Genomic DNA, 24,506 nt, shown 5'->3' with positions numbered 1-24,506 from the left:
GTGATGGACTGTGCTGTGAAACTGTAAGCTGAAATAAACTCTCCCCTCCCCAAGCTGTTTTGGTCACAGTTCATCCCAACTATAAACACCCTGAGAGACCTGGGTAATACAGAAACACTGAGTCGGCCGGGCGGTGGTGGCACACACTTTTCACCCCAGCACTTGGGAGGCAGAGGCAGGAGATCTCTGTGAATTCAAAGCCAGCTTGGTCTACAGAGTGAGTTCCAGGACAGACAGGGCTACACAGAGAAACCCTGTCTCAAAAGCAAACAAACACAACAAACAAACAAGCAAAAACATTGAATACTTTATTTATTTATTGAGACAGGATCTTACTACGTAGCTCTGGCTATCCTAAAATCCACTATATACAGCAGGCTGGCCCCAAACTCCAAAGAGATGTGCCTGCCTCTGCTTCTCAAGTGCTGGAATTAAAGGCATGTGCCTCTCTACCTGGCACCTAGGCTAGTCTTGCTCTCTTGCCTCAGTGTTCCTAATAGCCAGGGGACTACCTGTGCCAGCCATAACCCCATTACTGTTTCCAGGATTTTGTTTTTGTCATTTGCTTCTTCCTCCCTCCTTCCCTTCCTTCCTTTCTTTTCTTCCTTCCTTCCTCCCCCTTCTTTCTCCCTCCTTCCCTTCCTTCCTTCCTTTTTTCTTCCTTCCTTCCTCCCCCTTCTTTCTCCCTCCCTCTCTTCCTCCCTCCTTCCCTTCCTTCCTTTTTTTCTTCCTTCCTTCCTCCCCCTTCTTCCTGCCTCCTTCCCTTCTTCCTTTTTTTCTTCCTTCCTTCCTCCCCCTTCTTTCTCCCTCCCTCTTTTCCTCCCTCCCTCCCTCCCTTCCTTTCTAAGGGCTCTGTCTGCATGAATACCTTCAGGCCAGAAGAGGTCATTGGGTCCCATTATACATGGTTGTGAATTATTTGTGGCTGCTGGGAATTGAATGCAGAACCTTTGGAAGAACAGCCAGTGCTCTTAACCACTGAACAACTTCTCCAGCCCCCAAATTTTATGCCTATGGGTATTTTTTGGTTTTTTGATTTTTTGAGACAGGGCTTCTCTGTATAGCCCTAGCTGTCCTGGAACTCACTCTATAGACCAGGCTGGTCTTGAACTCACATGGATCTACGTGTCTCTGCCTCCCAAGTGCTGGGACTAAAGGCAGACACCACTGTGATGCCGTTTTTACACTTTTAGATACAACTTCACACCCGGGTACCGCATTTGCATCTGTTACACTCCACTCACCTCCCCCTCCAGCCCCTCCCCTCTTCTCACTCCCTCTGAAACATGATCTCTTCTTTAATTATTATTTTTAAACATGCAGGACACACATGTGCACATATAAAAATAGCCTGCTGAGTCCATGTAGTGTTGCTCTATCTTCTTCCTGGAGAAGACTGATTTCCCCTCTCTCAGCAGCCATTCACAGCCTGTAGCTCTTAATTTAGGAGAGGGGTCTTGTGAGATTTCCTCCGTCCATGTTGGGATGTTAACTGGTGCTGCCATTTTGTAGGTCTTGTTTAGGCCATGGAGAGTACATTAGTGTAGCTTCCCTGTTATATAAAGAAGACACCCCGTTCTCTTCTCTCTTATAATCTCCCAGCTTCCCTTCCACTTTTTTTTGTTTTTTTTGAGACAATTTCTCTGTTTGTTTCTGGCTGTCCTAGAACTCATTCTGTAGACCAATCTGGCCTCGAACTCAGAGATCTACCTGCCTCTCTGCTTCCTGACTGCTGGGGTTAAAGGTGTGCACCATCAAGTCACACAGCTTTCACTTTTTTGAAAAGGTGGGTGTCTCTCTATGTAGTCCTGGCTGTCCTGGAGCTTGTCCTTGAATTTGGATTGATCCTCCTAAGTGCTAGGATTACAGGCCTTAATTTTTATTTTTTATTAAAAAAAAAAACCTTCGTGAGGCAGAGGCTGGAGGATTTTTGAGTTTAAAGGTCAGCCTGGTCCACATAAGGACTACATAGGGACCCTGTCTCAAAAAAACAATCATATATTTATTTATTGTGGGAGGCACGGATGCCACAGTATGGCGGTTAGAGGAGTTTGCTGGAGTCCTTTTCTACCATGTGGGTCCCGGGCTGGAACTAGACTAGGGTCAGACGTGGCACCAGGTGTCTTTACCTGCTCAGTCATCTCACTGGACTTCTCTATTAAAAAATAATTATTTTATTTTTTGAGGCAGGGTCTCCTGCAATCTAAGCTAACCAAGGATTTCGGGAACTTCTTATCCTCCGGCCTCTGCTTCCCTCCTGTTGGGATTGCAAGCATGCGCATGCGTTACCATGACTGGCTCATTGCTATTTTTAGGTTGATATAACTTTCTGGGGCATAGGAATTGCAGTGAAGAAAGCTCACAACTTCCCCTTTTGGAATTTGGTCGCTGGGCCAAACTTCCAAACAATAGCGAAGTATTTTGATTTGTAGCTGAAGTTGCCGGGTCTGGAGGCAGACAGCTGGGCCCCTGCTGGAGCAGGACTGTACTCCACAGGAGTAGTGATGCCCAGGGGACATGCCTTAATCCCCGGAGAGCCAGTTTCCGCCCCGAAGGATGGGAGGACTCCACGCTCCTGGTCGGTCTCGTCGGAACATCCCTTAGAGTTCAGGCGACTCAACTTCGCATCAACAAAATGGGAACGGTAGTCTTGACGCTCCACTAGATCAGGAAGGCTTTTGAGGGCTCAGTTCCGGGTACGGAGGGAGAAAGCAGACCGGAGGGGGGGGGAAGAGCTCCACCCCTACCCACCACGTGGAGTGCCCTCCTTGCCCGCAGTGAGGCCTTAGGGCGATTCCCGAGCTCCGGGCGTGGCGGAGGCGGGGCAGGGGCTGGGGCCAGACTTCGCTGGAGAAAGAGCCAATACCTCCCTGAACCGGGACACTGGGAGGGGAGAGGCCTGGCTTTCTGGTCCCCCGGCTGCCCTGCCAGCCCGGAGGGGGAAAGAGGACAGCCAGGGGCGGGGCATGGAGGCGTGGCCTTCAACTTTTTTTTTTTTTGTCCTCCTAGATAAGAAAAGGTTCCCCTGCGCCTTTAAGAGTTAGACGCAGGCATCCGATTGGCTGAGACGAGATGTGACATCACGAGGAGGCGGGCGCCCCCACCCCCCTCTGGCCGCTCGTTCCCGGGCAGTCTGCGCGAGGGCCGGGCCCGGCCGGCGGCCTCTCAGTCCCCTCAGCCTCTTCTCTCCACGTCGTCCCGGCTCCCGGGGGATGCCCCGGACCAGGTTCTCTTCATGGCTGCCGACGTATTCATGTGTTCTCCGCGGCGGCCCCGCAGTCGGGGCCGCTCGGTGCTGCTCAAGCCTCAGGTGCCGGAGGACGACGACGACTCGGACACAGACGAGCCGTCTCCGCCGCCCCCCTCCGGCGTGGCCACCTCAGCCCGGGCCCACGCGAGCACCGCGCCGCTGCCACCCCGGGCCGGGCCGGGCCGCGAAGAGCCTCCCCGCCGACAGCAGATCATCCACAGCGGCCACTTTATGGTGTCCTCTCCGCACCGCGAGCACCCGCCCAAGAAGGGCTATGATTTCGACACGGTCAACAAGCAGACGTGCCAGACATATAGTTTCGGCAAGACCAGTTCCTGCCATCTGTCCATTGATGCTTCGCTCACCAAGCTCTTCGAGTGCATGACCCTGGCCTACAGGTAAGGACCCGGTGACGCCCCCAACCCCACTCCCGGACCTGGCCGAGGCGCCCCCTCCCATCTTTACTCCCTTCTCTTTGACAAAACCATCGGGGGCATTTGGCTTCACGTTTTCCCTTTGGGGGCTGCTTCTAGGAAGATTTGTGGGTCTGGGGTCTCCACAGTTAGGAGAGGCGCCAGGGTTCTGGCCTGTAGTTCTGTCAGCAGTGCCTGGGTTCTTCCGGCTTCGTGTTCCCCCATCCAGGCCCTCCCCTCCCCTGGTGCCCGTGGGTCCGGTTTCGGACAAGAACTAGGTGTAGCTCCGGTTTGCGTGTTGTTTCGCCTGGCTCCGTGGACCCCTTCCCTCCGCTGCTTTGTGTGTTCCCAGCACCACCCAACGGTTAAGATCACCTGTCCAGGGTGGCTAGGGCGCTGGCTGCACTATCTAACGATTGTGTAACGAGCCCGTTTCCTCGTTTCTAAAGAGGGGTGCCTGTGGTATCGACCTCCAGAGGGCTGTGCCGGGGGTGGACTGAGTTCGGTGGGGCGTGCAGTGGGTAGTAGGCACTCCTGAAGTGTTAGTGACTTTTCCTGCTGGTCCCGGCATCTGCAGCCTGGCTTCCTTCACCTCTCAGTGGCTGGGAAGCTCCGAGGCAGGGCTCCTTAATGCACTGAGGAGGACTTGTGGAGTCCAGCTGCCCGCCCCCACCTTCTCCCGCAATACCCCCCCCCCCCCAAGGCGCAGTCTATTTCCCTGGCAAGTTGGAAGGTTTTTCTATTTTTCTTTCGGAGTCAGGATGTCATTGTAGCCCAGGAGCCTCTCAAACTTGCTCTTGTAGTAGAGGCTGGCCTTGAACCCCTCTTGACCTTCCTGACTCCACTTGCCAAGTTGTTCTGGGATCACAAACATGCCTCCCGTGCCCAGGTCTAGCAAGAGGATTTTTGGTTGGCCCTAAAACGATGTGTGTGTGACATGTCCGTTTGTAAGGTTGACATCCGAGACAATGTCCTGAGATGGGGGCAGAGAACCCTTTCTTCAGAGTCACAGAAAGGCCTTCCCTGGGAGGTTAGCCTTTCTTTCCACCCTCTCCCTCTTGCCCAGTGTGTCTGTTAGGCATTCACGTCAGGTAGTTTTTCTGCCTCAGCCGCAGGCCTTCTCGGAGCTCCTACTAGTGTCTGGAGCTGCCCAGTGTGTAGTAGCTTCTGTGGGGATCCTTATTATTTGGGCCTCTTGCTTTAGAAACTGTACTAGGCTTTGAGTCCTGCACAGCTGGCAGCATAGGACACGTTTCCCAGGTGACTCCAGCGGCTGTGGACTGCAAGAGTAGGAATCTTCCTAGTCCTTTTTGTGTTATCTTGAGACCTATGTATCCAGGAACTCACTGTATAACCTAGACTGGCCTCGACCTTGCAGTAATCCTCCTGCTTTAGCCTCCCAGGGGCTGGGATTACAGGCCTGTGCCACCACGGCCAGCCTTGTTTCAGTTTTATTTTTAAAAATAATTTGTTTTTATCCTATGTGCATTGTTTTGTCTGTGTGAGGGTGTTGGAGCCCCTGGGAGAGGAGGTACAGACGGTTGTGAGATGCTGTGTGGGTGTTGGGAATTGAACCCAGGTCCTCTGGAAGAGCAGTCAGTGCTCTTAGCCACTGAGCCATTTCTCCAGCCCCATTTTATGATTTTTTATTATTATTGTTTGGGTTTTTGAGACTGGTCATGCTTTGGGAGGCTGGTCTTAAATTCCTGGGTTCAAGCAACCCTCCCACTTCTCCCCGCCCCCCCAGGGAGGTAGATAATGAGCCCTGATAAATCCAAATTAAAAGCATTACTCAATTGCCTGAAGTTAAAATACTAGATAGTTGGCTCTGGATGGCATTTTCCCCTCTGGAATAAATGGTTATGTTTCTGAGATGCAACTCACCCCATTTCCTCATGTGGAGGTTTCCCTGCTAGCTTATTCCTATAGCATAGCTCTTCCTTCTGTCACCCTCACATGGCTCGGTGGTCAGACTTTGCTCCGATTCTTAGATCTTGCCAGTTCGAGCTGGCACTGAGCCTGTGAAGATAGTCTGTTTTCAAATAAACAGATGACAGTGAAATTGCAGTCCTGCGCACCCTCGCTCTCTTATTTTGAGCACTTATATTGGTATCAGACTCAATTAGATTACAGCATAAGCTGTTCTTTAAGAAAAACTTCTCAAACACAACTAGAGGCAAAAGACAGCAATGTGTTTTATTAAGAGAACATAATCCTCCTTTTTTTACTTTAATATAAACTTCTTCATGTCTAGGGAGAGAAAGCTGCTTGAGCCTTTGGAGGCTTGGGCTGGAAAGGTCTCTCTTAGAAAGCTCTGCCAAAGGAAAAATAAGCCGTCTCCTTTTGTGCTCTATGTGGATAACCTAAAGGATTATTAAATAACACCAACAGAGTAATCCTACCTACCTCCCATTTCTTTCAGAAATATTTTGGCACCTGGCCATTACTGAGTTAATTTTCTTGATTGCAAAATGTATTACTAGTTTGGTGCAAGAAGCTTACCTTACTCTATGGTATCTCCCAGCCTCATGGGCTCACTTGCTTTTGTTGTTCCTCATGTCTTGCCTAGTATTCCTCATGCCTACCTAGTACCTAGCCAGGTTTACCATCAAAGGTTCCTGGATGGGCACCTGCTGGTAACTTCCTATGAAGATGCTATTGGTGTCAGTGAGCATGATCGATGCTGATGTGGCCTTCACTGAGTTTAATTGGCAGTGTGTGGACATTTGGTACAGATTAACTGAGAAACTAGAGAAAGCTGGGTTTCTGCCTTCAGTTTACTTGTCACGGCCACCAGCTGCTTTCAGAGAAGTAAGCTCCCAGTGGGGGAGGAAAGCAGACCCAGGTCAGTGCTTTGGTTTGCCCTCACGAAGGGTTAGAGCCTTCACCTCTTGTCCAGGTTTCTTCTGCTTGACCTGAGAGGAAGACCAGCTGAGTCTTCTATGTGACTGTTTCTGGCCTAGGTTCTTCCTAACTCCAGCTTCCAGTCTGTTCTGTGGGCTCTTGGTTCTACTGCCTAACTCTCTAGTACACTCTGTGCTTTTTGTTTGGTTTGGTTTCCTGTTAACTGCTCCCTCCCAGCTGTTTCCAGATGAGGCTCAACAGCTTTTTGGAGGAGGAACCAAGTACAGGGGAAGTTGTTATTTTTTACCCAATCCTGAGAGGTGGTCTAGGAATCATGAGCAGTGTCAAGCAAAGGCTTTCTTTTTCCCCTTTGGAGATGAACTTGGATTTGTTTTGTGGGTCAAGCTGGCCTGAAATCCACTGAAATCCTTCTGCCTCAGCCTCCCTAGTGCTGAGATTACAGAGGTAGCTGAACTGTTTGTCCAGACTCTGGCGATGTAGTAGATTTGGGGGTGCTGGGGACTGTGAATATGTTCATTGGTCTGCTTGATAAATGGTCATAAAATGGGATTCCAGTTTCCTCAGGGATAGTTTTTTAAAAACCCATGTCTTTCCCACTCTGGTAAGTAGCTCTGTGGATAAGCATCTTCATTTAGTTCTAAAACATGTGCTCAGTTTCTGGGACATCTTGGAGGGAAAGAAGTTGCCTTTCCTCAAGGCAGATGTGTGATGGATGGCAGGGGAGAGCAGCCTGGCTTACCTTTTCTAAGCTATCCTGTCATTGCTCTAGAATGAAGTGGATAAAACTTCCCTGCAGGGTAGAGATGAGGATTAACTGTGATAGTGTCTGTGACTGGATCTGGTACTTGGCAAATTACAGGCAAAAGGAAGTTTATAAAATTGGATGTAAAGGATGGACAATGTAGAATTTTAACTCTCTATCCTCAGTCAACTGATGTGTCTAATTGGAGTCTTTCGGTGAAGCTTTCAAGGGCCTGCCTAACAAATACTACATAGAGGCATTCTTGATTTGGCTGGATCTTTCCAAGGCCCCTATAGTGGAGCTGCACACTTGAGAACCTAGTTCATGGTTCCTACCCACCTTTTAACATTTTAAGGCATGCCGTGCATGTACGCCCCATCCCCCCATAGAGATTCTGAATACATTTTGTGTGTGTGTTTTTGTGGTTGGTTTTGGTTTCACTTCTCTCTTTATTACCTTCTTTTGGTATAGATTAAAGGGTAGCCAGTGGTCTTTTGAAACAATTTATTATGTTTATTTATTTAGTGTGTATGTTAGGATCAGAGGTCAACTTATAACTTTTCTACTTCCATTATATGAGATCCCAGATATCAAAATCAGATTGTCAGGCTTGGCAGCAAACACTTTTATCTGCAAAGCCACTTTGCTGGACTAGAAATGACCTTTCTTGTATTTAGGCATAAGTAATAGGTGTTTTTGGCAAGTGACTATTTAAGTGGCTATTTGAAGAGACATTTTTCTTTTTAAACATTTATTTTATGTTTGTGTGTGTTTTTAAACAGTGTCTCTGTGTGTGTGTCAGATAACAACAGCTCAAGAGCTGAGTTCTTTCTCTCTACCATATTGTCAGAGTTTTGTTACCCCTCTGAGCCATCCTGCCAGCCCTCGAGATTTTTAAATTAGGAACTGTTAGAGTCTGGGCTATGTTTCAGGAAGTAGCGCCCATGTGTGTGCCCTGTGTGGTAATTGTTCATGGCCCAGGTGGGAAGCTATGCCAGACTTGAGGAATAGAAAGGACTAAAGACTTAGCCCACAATGTCCTACAAATTTTAGGTGTCCAGTAGAGACAAGGTCTCATATATACCAGACTGGTCTTGAACTCATGTAGCTGAGGAGAAAAAAAAGAACTATCATTTCTTTTTTCTTTCTTCTGTGTGTGTATGTGTATGTATACATGCAAGTGTTTTGTGTACTTGTTGACATGTGTTGCACTTGCTCCATGGTTCCTATATGGAAGTCAGAGAACAACTTCTGATGTCTATACCTTGCTTTCTATCTTGGGTAAGTCACAATTTCTTGTTTGCCATTGAATACACTAGACTAGCTGGCTTTTAAGCTACTAGAGATTTTCCTGACCCCACTGTAGGAGTACTGGGATTGTTACAGAATGTTTCATTTTACTTGGGTCCTGTAGCGCAAACCCAGGTCCCCACAATTGTACTCCAAACACCTTATCTCCAGAGCCATCTCTCCAACCCCAGTCTTGAATGTCTAATCCTTTTGCCTCCCTCAGAATGCTGAGATTACAGGTTTGTGCTACCATACCTGTTTCTTTGTTTTTTTCTCTCTCTTTTTTAAAATATTTATTTATTTGTTTGTTTTTTATTATGTATACAGTATTCTTCCTGCAGGTCTCATTACAGATGGTTGTGAGCCACCATGTGGTTGCTGGGAATTGAACTCAGGACCTTTGGAAGAGCAGGCAATGCTCTTAACCGCTGAGCCATCTCTCCAGCCCTGTTTTTTTCATGTGGTACTAGAGATCAAACCCAGGGCTTTGTGCCTGGGATGTAAATACCAGGCAAGTACTCTATCATCTGAGCTACAGGTCCCACTAGAGCAGTGGTTCTCAACCTGTGGGTCCTGCATATCAGATACTTACAATTCATAATAGTAGCTAAATTACAGTTATGAAGGACCAATGAAATAATTTATGGTTGAAGGTCACAACAACATGAGGAACTGTTTTACAGTGTCTCAGTATTAAGAAGGTTTAGTACCACTGTTCTAGAGGAATCTTTTTTAATTAATTAATTATTTTTGGTTTTTCAAGACACGGTTTTGCTGTAGCAATCAAGCCTGTTTTGGAGCTAGCTCTTGTAGACCAGGCTGGCCTCAAACTCATGGAGATCCACCTGCCTCTGCCTCCCGAGTACTGGGATTAAAGGCGTGCGCCACCACCGCCTGGCTTTAGAGAATGCTTATGATAGGCATGATAATAGGAATCATTTATAGAAATGACTTAGTTTTACAGTTTTGCTCCCATATCACTGACAAGCTGTTTTTCTTCTCTTTCTTTCTCTTAGTCTATAATCATTAGACAGTGTGCTTACTATTACAGAGTGTGCACTGGCGTTGGCTACAGAGACAATAATTTGAAATAGCTCAGAAACCAGGGATGAGGGAACAGGCACAGTTAGTTGTAACTGCCCTGTAGGATAGATGTAAAAGATGTGATAACAATGAATCTGATTTCAGGGCAGTATTGGGAGGCATACAGGTCAAGTGTATGTGTCTGTGTCAAGAGCCAGTGTGTGGATGGTTTTGCTGATCTTAGACTCAGTGCTTATCCCTTTTCCCCAGTGTTAATTATCAGAAATAATGAATTCTCTTCCCTAAGAGAAGTCTATGTTCCTCTTAGTCTAGGAACAGATTTCTATTTTAAGTAGTGTCTACTGATTAATTGCCAGCCCAATAGAAGGGTGAGGAAGAGTTAATAGAACTGGAAAAGAAAGTTGAGACTGTAGCTCATTTGGCACAAATGAGTGGTGTGGTGGTAGATGCCTGTAGACCCAGCCCTCTTGGAAAAGGGAAGTTCAAGGTCATCTACCGCTATATAGTGACTTCAGGGCAACCTGGCTGCCAGGAGACTTTGTCTCAAAAATAATTAAGTAAGTAAATAAATAAATTTGGACCTAGAAGTTAAGGATTAAATTTGTGTTTATGATGCCAGGCAGTGGTGGCGCATGCCTTTAATTCCAGCACTTGGAAGGGAATAGGCAGGCAGATCTCTGTGAGTTTGAGATCAGCATGGTCTACAAAACTAGTTTCAGGACAACTTGGGCTGTTACACAGAGAAACCCTCTAAAAAAAAATGTGTGTATGTACACATGTATATGTAGCACTTGTGTGTGTGTGTGTGCATGTAGGTACACAAGTACACGTGTGTGTAGGCATGCAGAGGTCAGAGGTTAGTGTCCATTATCTTCTTCTGTTGACCTCTACCTTTTTATTTTTTAAATTCCTCCCCATACCCACCTTGTTTTTTTTGTTTTTTTTTTTTTTTTTTTTTTGGTTTTTCGAGACAGGGTTTCTCTGTGGCTTTGGAGCCTGTCCTGGAACTAGCTCTGTAGACCAGGCTGGTCTCGAACTCACAGAGATCCCCCACCTTGTTTTTTGAGATATGGTTTCTGGCTGAACTCAGATCATTGACTGGCCAGGCTGTGCCTATCCCTGCTCCTTCTGCACTACAGTTACAAATGACCGAGGACAACTTGTAGCAGTAGTTTCTCTCCTTCCACCATGTGGGGCCTGGAGACTGGACTCAGCTTCTCAGGCTTGGCAGCAAGCACCTTTACCCACTGAACCATCTTGTGCGCCCTAATTCGAAGGATCTTCTGCATTGTAGATGATTACTTTACTACACCCTCAGACCAGGAAAAGTCTCTTGAACTGAAAAGTCCCCCCATTCATCTGCTTATAGAAGCCTAGAATTCTGTGGTGGAGGAAATGAAGTTATTCTGTTGCTATAAGGCACCTGGGGCCTCCCAGATGGGAAGGTGGGTGTCTTGGGCTACTTAGAATCCTATCCTCACTGGGTAAAACTGTATTTCCTTCAGTCTGAGCCTTCCTCAAGTCAATGAACCTCATATACTTTGGAAAACCACCACCTTATTTGATTTAGCCGTGTGTATGATTATGTGGTCCTGACTAACCTGCTGTTTTCACCTTTGAGTTTCCTGTGGAGGCTAATAGTACCTCTAACACAGACTGTGTGATTAAGAAATGTATGTTGGGGCTGGAGAGATGGCTCAGAGGTTAAGAGCACTGACTGCTCTTCCAGAGGTCCTGAGTTCAATTCCCAGCAACCACATGATGGCTCACAACCATCTGTAATGGGATCTGGTGCCCTCTTCTGGTGTGTGGGCATACATGGAAGCAGAATGTTGTACACATAATAAATAAATAATTTTTTAAAAAAGAAATGTATGTTGAATTAAGAAGGGATTCTTCAGAATCTGGAACCAACTTTATAAACTTGCCTTTTTTGAGTCTTGCTTATCTTTCTTTCAGTTCTTTGAAGATAACTGTATGGATTAGTGCTTTAGGGAATGTTGGTGTGGAGTGAAACAGTAGGATGAACCTTTGTGGGGGACATTTGTACACTTGGACAGTGTGATGGGCAGGTTAACAGTGCCCTTGAAGATGTCTGTGTTGAAACTGATGAGACAGCTTGGTGGATAAAGGCATTTACCACCAAACCTGACAACCCACGTGCTAGAAAGGGCGAACAGACTCCCAGAAGAAGAAAGAACCAACTCCAGTAAGTTTTTCTCTGACACACACACACACACACACACAATAAGTAAATAAGTGTAGTAACACAAAAGGATAATTATGCCCCAGTTTACGAATCCTATGAATATATTGTTACACAGTAAGGAGGATTTTAGGCTGCAGATGGAATAAGTTTGCTGATCAGCCAAGATCATCTGAGTGGGCCCAGTGTAATCACAAGGGTCCTTAACAAGTGAGAGAGAGAGAGCTGGAGAGATCGCAGTAGGAAAAGACCCATCTTGATGCAGCTAACTTCGAAGAAGAGGAAGAAGGAGACTGTGAGCTAAGGAATGTTCATAGCCTTAAAACTGCAGGCCGCAGGAAGCGGCATCTCTCCTAGTGTTTTAGAAGGATACAGGCTTGCTGGATCTTGGTTTTAGCCCCGTGAGACCTAAATTTGATATTTGACTTTGAGGATTATGAAATAATAAATTCATTTCTGTATCTCTAAGTTATAGCACCAATAGGAAACTAATGCATAATAGTTTCAAAAGTTTCTTTTCTTTTTTTTTTTTGTGGGGTGTGGGGAGGGTGGGCAGGGTTTTTCTACATGGCTGTCCTGGAACTCACTGCGCAGAGGTTCACCTGCCTCTTCCTCCTGAGTGCTGGGATTACAGGCATGCACCACCGTGCCCAGCTTTATTTTTCTTTCTGTGTTTTTTGAAGTGTCTCAGTATGTGTACATGTGTATGTTCAGGGTGTGGGAGGCCAGAGAAGGATGTGAGGTGTTCTGCTCTGTCACTCTTATTCCCTTAGAAAGAGTCTCTCAGTAACTTGGAGCTGAACTGGAGGCCTGCTGATCGCCTTTCTCTGCGCTTTGCAGAGCTGGGGTTGAGTGTGTGCACAGCTCCACCCAGCTTCTCTATGTGGGTGCTGGCTCTGAACTCACCATGCTTGCTGTGCACGTGCTCATATACGCTCACTGTTAAGCCACCTTCCTAACACCTGTTTTTCTTCTTTTCACTGAACTCACTATCATCTTCTCTTAGCCTCTCAAGTGTAGATACTACAGTTGTACAGTGCTCAGCCTGACCTGTTTCTTGAGAAAATGTTTCTAAGCTCTTAACCTCTCTTTGAGCTTGGTAAGAATATTTTCAAACCTTCTTCTTCCACAAAAGAGCGTGCAGCCCGCCATGGAATGATAGTTATGCTGAATGGATTGGCCTTGGTTCAGGGGGCTCTAGTGACAGGAGAGCCCTGCTCAAAGGAAATGCCTGTAAAGTGTACTGTGGCCTTGTTCTCTGCCTAGTATAATTCTGTAAGAGGGTGTTGTTGAAAGTCAATTTAACGTTTTTGTTTGGGTACTGGGCATTGAACTTAGGGCTTAATGAACTCTGGCCTAAGTACTCTCCCTCTGAGAAACATCTCCAGCCTTTTTCTCTTTTGAGAGAGAGTCTCACTAAGTTGCCCAAACCGATCTCCTGTCTCAGCTTTCCAGATAAGTGGGATTATAAATCCAAACCACTATGTCTAGCTTTAGTTTGAGATTTTTGTTTCATAATGTTTTTGAGACAGGGTCTCATATAGTCCTAAGTGTGTGTCCTAGAGTGTGTGTGTGTATGTACACATTTGTGCACACTCAGAGCATGTGGAGGTAGCCCTCCCTTGGTGTTGGTTCTTGTCTTCCACTTTGTTTGGGACAGGGTCTCTGATCTGCCACTGCATATGCTAGGCTACCTGAGTAAAGCTGCTAGGGATTTGCCCATCACTGCCTCATATCTTGCTATAGAAGTGCTGGGATTACAGATGCCGACTCTTGTGTCCAGCTTTATGGGGATCCTCATTTACCCATTGAAGCATCTCTCCAGCCTGACCTTTACCTCTTTTTAAAATTTATATCTTGACTTAAAATTTTTTTCTTCTTTTAGATTTGTTTATGTGCGTGTATGTCTGTGCAGTATGTCATGCCTGGTGCCCATGTAGATCAGAAGAGTGTGTCAGATTTCTTAAAACTGTAGCTGTGAATGAGTTGCCATGTGGGTGCTGGGAATGGGGATGATTCTCTGGAAGAACAAGTGCTCTTAATAACTGAGCATCTTAGCCAGGCGGTGGTGGTGCACTTCTTTAAGCCCGGTACTCGGGAGGCAGAGGCAGGCAGATCTCTGGGAGTTTGAGGCCAGCCTGGTCTACAAGAGCTAGTTCCAGGACAGGCTCCAAAGCAACACAGAGAAACTCTGTCTCAAAAACTAAAAACCCAAACAAACAAACAAAAACCAAGAACTGAGCATCTCGCCATCTGACTGTGAACTTTTTTTTTTCCCAAACAGAGTTTCACTCTGTAGGCCAGGCTGGCCTCAAACACACAGCTATCCACTTGCCTCTGTCTCCTGAGTGCTGGGACTAAAGGCATTGGCTACTAACTCTCCTGTTTCTATGTCCCAAGTACTGGTATTACTAGCATGGACCACCCATACACTGATGGATTTGACTTGTTTGTAGGATTCCTATAATGGCCCATGAAAGATTCAGATTATTCCTTCTCCAGAATCAAATTACTTAGTGGGTATAAAATCTGCTGTTCAGGCAACCAGTGTTTGTGGTGATCAGTCTTTTGTTGGAACTTCTTTGCATGGTTAGAATTCAGGCCACAAAGGTTTGTGTTTCAGGTTGAGCTTATTTGGGTCACAAGCTCTCTGATGCCAACCTCAGGAAGGGTTCTATTTATTCCTCTCCAATTCTGGCACCTTCTGTACTACCAGAGGGCTATGGAGACTGGAGCTAGAGCCAGGTGACCTTATTCTCAGCAGGAGAGAGAACCTTCTTTACTGTTCCATCTAGAAGGGACTTTCCAGCTGGTCAGTGGTGGTGCACGCCTTTAATACCAGCACGTGAGAGGCAGAGGCAGGCGGATCTCTGAGTTCAAGGCTAGCCTCTCTATAGAGAGAGTTCTAGGACAGCCAGAGTTACACAGGAAAAACAAGTCTGGAAAAACAAAAACAAAAAAACAACAAAAAAGTTACTTTCCTTGACAGTCTCACTCCTGCTGTCCACCAGTGCTCCCCCTTTCTTCTCTCTTATCCTCTGCTACAGGAGCCTCTGCATCCTTGAGTTTGCTGAACTTCCTGTTACCATTAGAACTCTTCAGCCTTATGACATTAACCCCATAGTCTCCAGTCTCAATGTTTGAGAAGGAGACAAAGAGGGAGGCTAAGTGACTCTCTCACTAAGTAGAATCTCTTCAGCCACAGAATTGGACTCTAGCTGTGATTTTGGTTTGTCTGCTGCCAAATCAAGTGCTCGTTTCCTAACATGTATTCCCGAGGTCACCTTGTGTCACAGGGTACAAGTCAGGCTTTTGAGGTACAGAAACTTACTTTCTGAAATAAGTCAGTAAGCAAATTTGATTTTGTCTTTGAGTTGCAATGAAGAAACAAAACAAAGGATAGTATAATGGGGCTGGGAAGGTGGGTAGATACTTTGAACTGCTCAGAGAAGTGTTCTGAGGAGGTGACATTTCAAGTTAACCTGTAACCTGAGTGGAAAATAAAAGCCAGGCGTGGATGGTAGAAGAGGCCCAAGGTGGAGTGAGCATGGCACATTTCAGCATTAGAAAGACCAGCAGAACTAGATGTTGGGCATAGACAGTGGAAAGAGGTGAGCTTGAAGAATCAAGAGGATTTGTGATTTATAGTGGGAATGAGGACATTATTCTAACTGAATTAGGAATACTGATTTACCTTCATTGTGGCTCATCTGCTGGTGATTACTCTTAGGGAACTAGAAGCCAGAGTTGAAATGAGAACCCCCCCCCTTTTTTTTTGGACAGGGTCTCTCTCAACATAGCCTTGGCTGTCCTTGAGACACACTACATAGACCAGGCTGAGATCTACAGAGATCCACCTGTCTCTGCCTCCCAATGCTGGGATTAAAGGTTGTATCATCACAACTAGCCAGCATCCCTCTTGAAGCTGTTGAACTCTCTTCTCAGACACAGTTGGATGGTGTGAATTCAAGATGGTTTTGGACTTGCTGATGAATTGGACATGGGAGAACAAGGGAGGGAAGAAATGAATTGACTTCTCAGGTGATCAGTACCCTGTGTTGTGGACCTTGGTTCCTAGGGTGTGTGTTGGCTGCTTCCCAGAGAAGGGATTGCCAGGAGCCATCAGAGTAGTGGGCCTCACAATCACACTGAATTCTGATCCTGCCCAGTCTGAGAACTTGTATTTGTCCTTTAGGCTATGCTGCTCTATTTTGTCTCCTGAGCTCTGTGTATTTATATTCATAGTCATATATTCTCACCCCAATTTATTTGAAACAGAGTTTCACATTGTAGCCCAGGCTTCTCTCAAACTCATGATAATCCTCCTCTCTGCTGTGCCTCTTTTTTCTCTTTCTTTCTTTCTTTCTTTCTTTCTTTCTTTCTTTCTTTCTTTCTTCCTTCCTTCCTTCCTTCCTTCCTTCCTTCCTTCCTTCCCTCCTTTCTTTCTTTTTTTTCTTTTCTTTCTTTTTTTTTTTTTAAAGACAGGATTTCTTTATGTAGCCCTGACTGTCCTGGAATTCACTTTGTAGATAGGCTGGTTTGAACTCAGAGTTTCTGTTTCCCTAATGCTGTGTTTAATATGCATCATACCAGCTTCTTCTATTGGGCCTTGTGAAGAGGCTTTTGGGAGGAGAAACTTTCAGTTTGGAGGTTGCTTTCTGAGTGATAGAGCTTTTCAAAATGCCATGCTCCTAAATGTTATTTTTATTTATATGGTTTAGTGACAGGAATATGATTTGATCTCAGATTCCCTAAAGAAACCTCAGCCTAGTGTGCTTGTTGTCTTTAGAGATAGACTGTACCATCAGAACAATCTAGAAGGAGTGACATTGGTAGTTCCAGGGGAGGCTCTCAGGTCTGAAAGATAATTTCAGAAGCAAAATTCCTTGTCTTTAGCTTTTGAGCCCTAGATATGAGCAGTAAGATCCTGTTTGGATGACAGTGAAGATACTAACTTGGAGATGACAGAGGGAGTCAGGTGACTGGTGCAAACAAAGGATTGGGGGACTCTGAATTAGAGAGAGAAAACCTTGGAGATTTTTGTGGCACTCTCTGTTGAAGAATATTCTGAGAACAAGAGATCAGATTTTTCTTCTTTTTTTTTTTTTTTTTGGTTTTTCGAGACAGGGTTTCTCTGTGGTTTTGGAGCCTGTCCTGGAACTAGCTCTTGTAGACCAGGCTGGTCTCGAACTCACAAAGATCCACCTGCCTCTGCCTCCCAAGTGCTGGGATTAAAGGCGTGTGCCACCACCGCCCGCCCGGCAGACAGTCTTCTAATAGCCTGAGCTGAATGATGTCAATCCTACCTCAGCCTCCTGAGTGCTGGCATTATAGGCATGTAGCACTACACTCAGCTCCAATGTGGTATTGGGGACTGAACCTTGTACTTGGTAGACAAGCTAGTGACACCCCTACCGCATGCATGTGCATGTATACCTGGTACCTGTGGAGGTCAGAAGAGAACATTGGATCCCTTGGAACTGGAGTTACAGGGGTTTGTTAACCACCATGTGGGTAGTAGGAATTGAATCTGGGTCTCCTGGAAGAATAGCTAGTGCTTTTAACTGCTAAGCCTTCTCTCCGCCCAGTATATACTACTTTTTGTTTATTTATTCGTGGACATACTTCTCTCTCCCTCTCTGAAACAATGTTTCACTGTATGACCCAGACTGGCTCAAACTTGCAATATTCCTCCTGCCTTAGCCTCCTAAGTACTGGGGTTGTAGATATAAGCTACCATGCCTGATGATAGACTTCTATGTTGTTATTATTGTTAGACAGATGGAGTCTCAACTATGCAGCTCTGGCTAGCCTAGAATTGATTATCTAGACTGGGCTGGCCTCAAACTCTCAGAGATGCTCTGCCCACTTTGTGCTGAGATTAAAGGCATGTGCCACCACACCTGGCTACAGACACATGGTGTTTTTAAATTTTATTTTGTGTTTGTGCACATGCAGGGTGGAAGTCAGAGACTGATGTCAAGTGTGTGCCTTTATTGCTCTCTACCATATTTTTTTGAGAAAGTGTATTTCTCTGAACCTAAAATTTGCTGATTTGGATAGACAAGCTGGCCGGTGAGCACCAGAGTTCTTGTTACCACTTCCCCAATACTATGATTATAGCTGTGTGGTGCCCTTGTCCAGCCTTTTTATATGGGTTCTAGGAATCAAACACAGTTAGTTCCTCATGTTTTGTGTGGCAGGCACCTTACCAAATGAACCATCTCCCTAGCTCTCAACAAACATTTTTGAGGGGACTTGGAAGTATTTTGTTATTTGGACATTGAATTTCCATATACTGTAACATGATTCTCTTATGGAATCAGGTAGGAACTTTCTTACAGGGTATGATAGTTTTAAAGAAAATGGCCTCCAAAAGGAGCAGCACTGTTAGGAGGTGTGGCCTTGCTGGAGGAAGTGTGTCACCATGAGGGAGGGCTTTGATGTCTCTTTCACTCAAGCTTTGAAGTCTCTTGCTCAGTGTAACAGTCAGTTGTCTTCCTGTTTGTTGTCTGAAAGATATAGGACTCTTAGCCATGCCTGCCTGCATGCTGCCATGCCCCCCACCATGATGATAACGGACTGAACCTCTGAACTGTAAGCGATTCACCTCAATTAAATGTTTTCCTTATAAGAGTTGCCATGGTCATGGTATATCTTCACAGTAATAATAATAATAATAATAATAAAATTAAGACATAGGGCAAATCTAAAATATCATGTGAAATGACATGGGACTAGAAGCCTGAGGTCAGTGTGACCCTGGGTAGGGACTTCTTACTTGGTTCCTTTAGGTCATGATGTTCAGGGAGAAAAATGACTAGGATAGATTAGAGTCATGGTTACCACACTGAGTTTTCTTCCACAGATATAGTTTTTAAGTGATATTGTCCTAGGAACAGGTTACATCCAATAATAAAAAAATAAAAATTATTGAAAAACAAAACAAAAAGCCAGGTGGTGGTGGTACATGCCTTTAATTTCAGCACTCAGGAGACAGACAGATCTCTGAGTTTGAGGCCATCTTGGTTGACAGAGCGAGTTTCAGTATAACCAGGAGTACACAGAGAAACTCTTTCAAATAATCAAACCAACCAACAACCAGCCAACCAAAAAGAAAGTAGGGGAGGAAAATTGCTCAGTGGTTAAACACTAGCTGTGCTTCCAGAGGACCTAGCACCCACATGGCAGCTTACAACTACCCATAACTCCAGTTCCAGGAGATCTGATGCCCTCTTTGGCCTCTTGAGGCACCTGCACACATATGGTGGTATACAGACATAAAGAAGAAGGGCTGGAGAGATGGCTCAGTGGTTAAGAACACTAACAGCGGGCTGGAGAGATGGCTCAGAGGTTAAGAGCATTGCCTGCTCTTCCAAAGGTCCTGAGTTCAATTCCCAGCAACCACATGGTGGCTCACAACCATCTGTAAAGAGGTCTGGCGCCCTCTTCCGGCCTTCAGGCATACAGACAGAATATTGTATACATAATAAATAAATATTAAAAAAAAAACACTAACAGCTCTGCCAAAAGACCTGGGTTTAATTCCCAGCATGACCTGGTAGCTCACAGCCTTCTGTTCCAGGAGATCGGATGCCCTTTCTGGTCTTCACAGGCATGAGGCATACAACACACACAGTGCAGGTACATACATGCAAGCAAAACACCTCTCCACATAAAATAAAATGAATTAAAAATTAAATAAATACATTTTTTTTTTTGGTTTTTCGAGACAGGGTTTCTCTGTGGCTTTGGAGCCTGTCCTGGAACTAGCTCTGTAGACCAGGCTGGTTTCGAACTCAATAAATACATTTATAAAAATAAGAAGTAACTACTATGTGGAACAACATGCTTAATTTTTTTTTTTGGTTTGTGTTTTTTTTTTTTTTGAGACAAGGTTTCTCTGTAGCTTTGGTGCCTATCCTGGATTGTAGACTAGGCTGGCCTCGAACTCACAGAGATCCACCTGCCTCTACCTCCTGAGTGCTGGGATTAAAAGCGTGCACCACCAGCGCCTGGTTCCAACATGCTTGAATTTAAGAAACTTGCCAAATAAGGCAAATTTAAGGACTGGGTTTTAGCTCAGCTGGTAGAGTGCTTATCCTGCCATTCTCCAGCACTGTATACACTGGACATGGGGCAGGTGTCTAGTCCTAGTGCTCAGGGAATGGAGGCAGAAAGATCAGAAGTTTAAGGCCATCCTTGGCTACATAGCAAGTTTGGGATCAGCCTGGGATCATGGGAACCTGCCTTTAAAAAAAGAAGCTTTAAGTATTTGACACAAAATAACACCATAACTCAGAAGAGTATCCAATTCCGTTTACCTGAAGTTCTAAATGGGCTAAAGGAGAACAGTACCTGTGAATCAGGTGTGATAGCACGGGCCTATAATGTGTGTACTCTGGAGGATCCTAAACCACATAGAATGTTCAGGGTAGCCTGTGCTACATGAAGCCCTCGCAAAGAGAAAGAAAAAACTGGTACTTACTTCTGAAGTACTAGAGCAGAAGCCGACTGGGAATAGATGTAAGAGGTGTTCTGGAGGATGCTGATTTTTTAGCTTATTTGTTGTTATCATTTTCATTGTTGTCCACCTTTATTTTTTTATTTTGTGGCTGTGCACATGCACTCTTGCCCATGTGCTCGCATGTGCATATTGTAGGTCACATGTGAGGTCAGAGGAAGACTTTATGGAGTCAGTTCTTTCCTTCCAAAATTGAATTTAAGTCATAGGTTTGCATGGTAAGTACCTTTACCATTGGGGTCCCTCTAGCTGTCTTGTTTTTGTTTTTGAGACTGGGTATCAACTTTAAGCCCAGGTTGATCTAGAACTCACTCTGTAACCCAAGCTAGCCTCAAACTCAGAGTGAAACTTCTACCTCATCCCTCCAAGTGCTTTGATTTACTTTGTCTTTGTGGTGCTAGGATAAAACCCAGGGCCTCATTAGCACTGCACCACTAGGCTATATCCCTAGCCTTCTTTTGTTGTTTTGAGACAGGATCTCACATTGAACTCATGAGCATCCTCCTGCCTTACAGGTGCTGGGATATGCTTGGCCATTAAGAAAGAAAAAGAAAACAATTCAGATATTTCTGCATATCTAATATTATCTTGTAGTAATATGGGAGCGGCGGCAGGGCTGCGTCCCCAAACACCCAGCCGCCTGGCTCGGCTAGCTTATGCCCCAAATAATTACACGGACACTGTATTCTTTTAAACACTGCTCTGGCCCATTTCTAATCATCTGTGTAGCGCCCCTAGGTGCGCTTACCGGGAAGATTCTAGCCTAAGTCCATCCTGGGTCGGAGCTTCAGAGCTTCATCGCGTGTGTCTGCCCAGGAGCCGGGAGCATGGCGGACGTCTGCTCCCGAGAGGAGCGCTGTGGAGTCTGAGCTCACTTCCTCTTCCTCCCAGCGTTCTGTTCTGTCTACTCCTCCCACCTATCTTCTAACCAATGAGATGGGCCAAGGCAGTTCCTTTATTGCTTAGCCAATGAAATCAACAGATTGACATATGACACTCCCCCATCACTTCCCCTTTTTCTGTTTAAACAAAAAAGAAAGGCTTTAACTTCAACCTAGCAAAATTACATATAACAAAACAGTTATCAAGTAAAAGTTACATCAGAAACATTTATACATATAACAAAATTGACCGTAAATCTCTATCAATAAAGCAAAATCTATACTAATGCAAATTATTCATATCTATATCATATCCCCCTTTAAATGTAAAAGAACATTTATAAACTATGTTTGGGAACATGGGCGCAGTTTTTTCTCTCCAAACTGCTTCCTGCTGAATGGGGGCGTCGTTAATTAGGTCTTTCATGGTATAACCTGTGTGCTAGTTTCATCTCAGTTGGCAGTTGAGCAAAGCAATTTTCTGAAGATGTTCACAGCAACCCTTCAGGAGGACGTGGTCCATCATACCAAATCGGAATAGAAGAAATCCATAGAGTCTCATCCTCTGTGAAAACAAAAGAAGAATCTCTTTTCCAAAGTATCATATCCTTAGATCCAAATTCTGAAATCGTAATACCCTTATATCCATTCTGGTTTAGTTTGGCAGCCCATATAATGAAATGTCTCTCTGTACTTAGCTCCTTCACAGTCAAAAATTTTAAAGAAAACACAATGTACATAATCCAGACTCTTTGTGAATTTTTCATCTTTACGCGGCTTATTTTTATTTATATCTATAACTATCTGTACTCTGTCTCTTTAAAGACTTTACTTTTTTTTTTTAACCATTAACTTTATTCTCTATATTCTTTTTCTTCTCTCTCCCAAGCCTACGTACATTCATCCAACAGTGTGACTCGTTTAGTGGTCTGAATCTGTCCTATTGTGCATCTGCAATTTTTTACTATCCAGGAGCACTTTTGATTTGCACCTTTAAATCACTAGGCGCTTAAGAATCTAAGCTGTGACATTCCTAAGTTAACTTTTTGCTTTTTGAGCGTATATCTTTGACCTGGAATAACCCTGTAAACCAGGCTGTCTTTGAACTCTCAGAGATCCGCCTGTCTCTGCCTCCCAGGCATTGGGATTAAAGGCGTACACTACTACACCTTGAACTCACAGAGATCTGTTTGTCTCTGCCTTCTAGGCACTGGGATTAAAGGCGTGTGCCACCACACCTTGAAGTCACAGAGGTCTAACTCCCTCTGTCTCCCAAGTGTTGGGATTAAAGGTGTGTACACACAACAACTCTCTTCCTTTTTTTTGTTTTTTGCTTTAAGAACTTCAACTTTCAGCTTGCATATATTTTTAACACAGTTTAAACCATTTAGAAATTTTCTTTGTCTCTGAATCTCTCTTTACTGTATATCTCTCTGTTTTTTGACCACATGAGTCTTTAGTTTACCAAGCAATCTCACTCAGTAGGACTAAAGGCGTGGCTTTGCCGGCTAGATCCAGTCCATTCCTTAGCTTTCCAGCCCCATGGCGGATATACAGGCTGCAGCCATGTTTATAGCCACAACTGGCATTTCAAGGTACCTGCCAGCCAGAGAGCTACAACAGACAACACTCAAGTCCTCTCTCGGTAGCCGGCCCTCCTGCCTCAAACAGTCAGAGTTTGCCCTGGCAGGATGGCCCAGAAAGCCGGCATTTTCAAATGGCACAGCATTTTTAAACGGCACAGCTTTTTTTCCTGCTACGGCTGAAAACCGAAAAGCATGCATTCAGCTTTTCATCAACACCGTTTAAGTGTTTCGTGGCAGGACCTCTTAATGAGCTCTAGGGATTTGCAGCTGAAGCTGAGTCAGGAAAATTTCAAAATGGAGGACGTACCATTTTGTGCTAGCTCTGGGGCCGCCAGGTAGGAGCGGCACTCAGCACTTTAATTCTGAGACTGAGCGTGCAGCACAGAAATTCTTTTCATCCAAGTTACATCCAAATCTGACACGCAGAGCACTGTGCAGTCTGAAAACACGTCTCTGTATGGCGGTAGGAATCCGCCATGCTCTTCCGCCTGCCTAAGCCTGATTCTGCCTTCTTCCCAGGAGCAGGCGGGGGAGCTCTGAGTCATCCTCACGGTCTCAAAGAACTCTCCTTCCGATCCCAAGCGGGAACACAACATAAAGCCAGAGTTTGCACTGGGGGCACAGCCCCAGGAAGCCACGCTTTGAAATGACACAGCGTTTTTTCTGCTGCTGTTGCTGAATCAGGAAATCTCTCTACAGCACGCCACCAACAAACAGCAAAAATCTGTGTTAAACTCTCTCTCCCTTATTTTTAAGCCTTCTCAGGTTTTTTTAAGTGGGTTTAGTTAGCCACACGTCTGGGCGTCATTTGTAGTAATATGAACGGCGGCGGGGCTGCATTCCCAAAACCCCAGCCGTCTGCCCGGCTAGCTTATGCCCCAAATAATTACACGGACACTGTATTCTTTTAAACACTGCTCTGGCCCATTTCTAATCATCTGTGTAGCGCCCCTAGGTGCGCTTACCGGGAAGATTCTAGCCTAAGTCCATCCTGGGTCGGAGCTTCAGAGCTTCATCGCGTGTGTCTGCCCAGGAGCCGGGAGCATGGCGGACGTCTGCTCCCGAGAGGAGCGCTGTGGAGTCTGAGCTCACTTCCTCTTCCTCCCAGCGTTCTGTTCTGTCTACTCCTCCCACCTATCTTCTAACCAATGAGATGGGCCAAGGCAGTTCCTTTATTGCTTAGCCAATGAAATCAACAGATTGACATATGACACTCCCCCATCACTTCCCCTTTTTCTGTTTAAACAAAAAAGAAAGGCTTTAACTTCAACCTAGCAAAATTACATATAACAAAACAGTTATCAAGTAAAAGTTACATCAGAAACATTTATACATATAACAAAATTGACCGTAAATCTCTATCAATAAAGCAAAATCTATACTAATGCAAATTATTCATATCTATATCATATCCCCCTTTAAATGTAAAAGAACATTTATAAACTATGTTTGGGAACATGGGCGCAGTTTTTTCTCTCCAAACTGCTTCCTGCTGAATGGGGGCGTCGTTAATTAGGTCTTTCATGGTATAACCTGTGTGCTAGTTTCATCTCAGTTGGCAGTTGAGCAAAGCAATTTTCTGAAGATGTTCACAGCAACCCTTCAGGAGGACGTGGTCCATCATACCAAATCGGAATAGAAGAAATCCATAGAGTCTCATCCTCTGTGAAAACAAAAGAAGAATCTCTTTTCCAAAGTATCATAT

At 45.1% G+C, this 24,506-nt stretch overlaps 1 protein-coding gene across 1 annotated transcript in view; it reads left to right on the top strand.

The window, feature by feature from the left end:
* The first annotated feature begins 3,007 nt into the window (after window positions 1-3,007).
* Window positions 3,008-24,506, top strand: part of Mlxip (MLX interacting protein) — a 66,102-nt gene continuing 44,603 nt past the window's right edge. Inside the window, exon 1 of the mRNA XM_075979351.1 lies at window positions 3,008-3,648. Coding sequence (XP_075835466.1) covers window positions 3,236-3,648 — 413 coding nt within the window. The 5' untranslated portion in view covers window positions 3,008-3,235. The remainder of the gene's footprint in view (window positions 3,649-24,506) is intronic.

Source organism: Microtus pennsylvanicus, chromosome 1, assembly GCF_037038515.1.
Source record: "Microtus pennsylvanicus isolate mMicPen1 chromosome 1, mMicPen1.hap1, whole genome shotgun sequence".
Classification (NCBI taxonomy): domain Eukaryota; kingdom Metazoa; phylum Chordata; class Mammalia; order Rodentia; family Cricetidae; genus Microtus; species Microtus pennsylvanicus.
The sequence above is the reverse complement of the archived record's forward strand: the minus strand, read 5'-3'. Positions and strand labels throughout refer to the sequence as shown.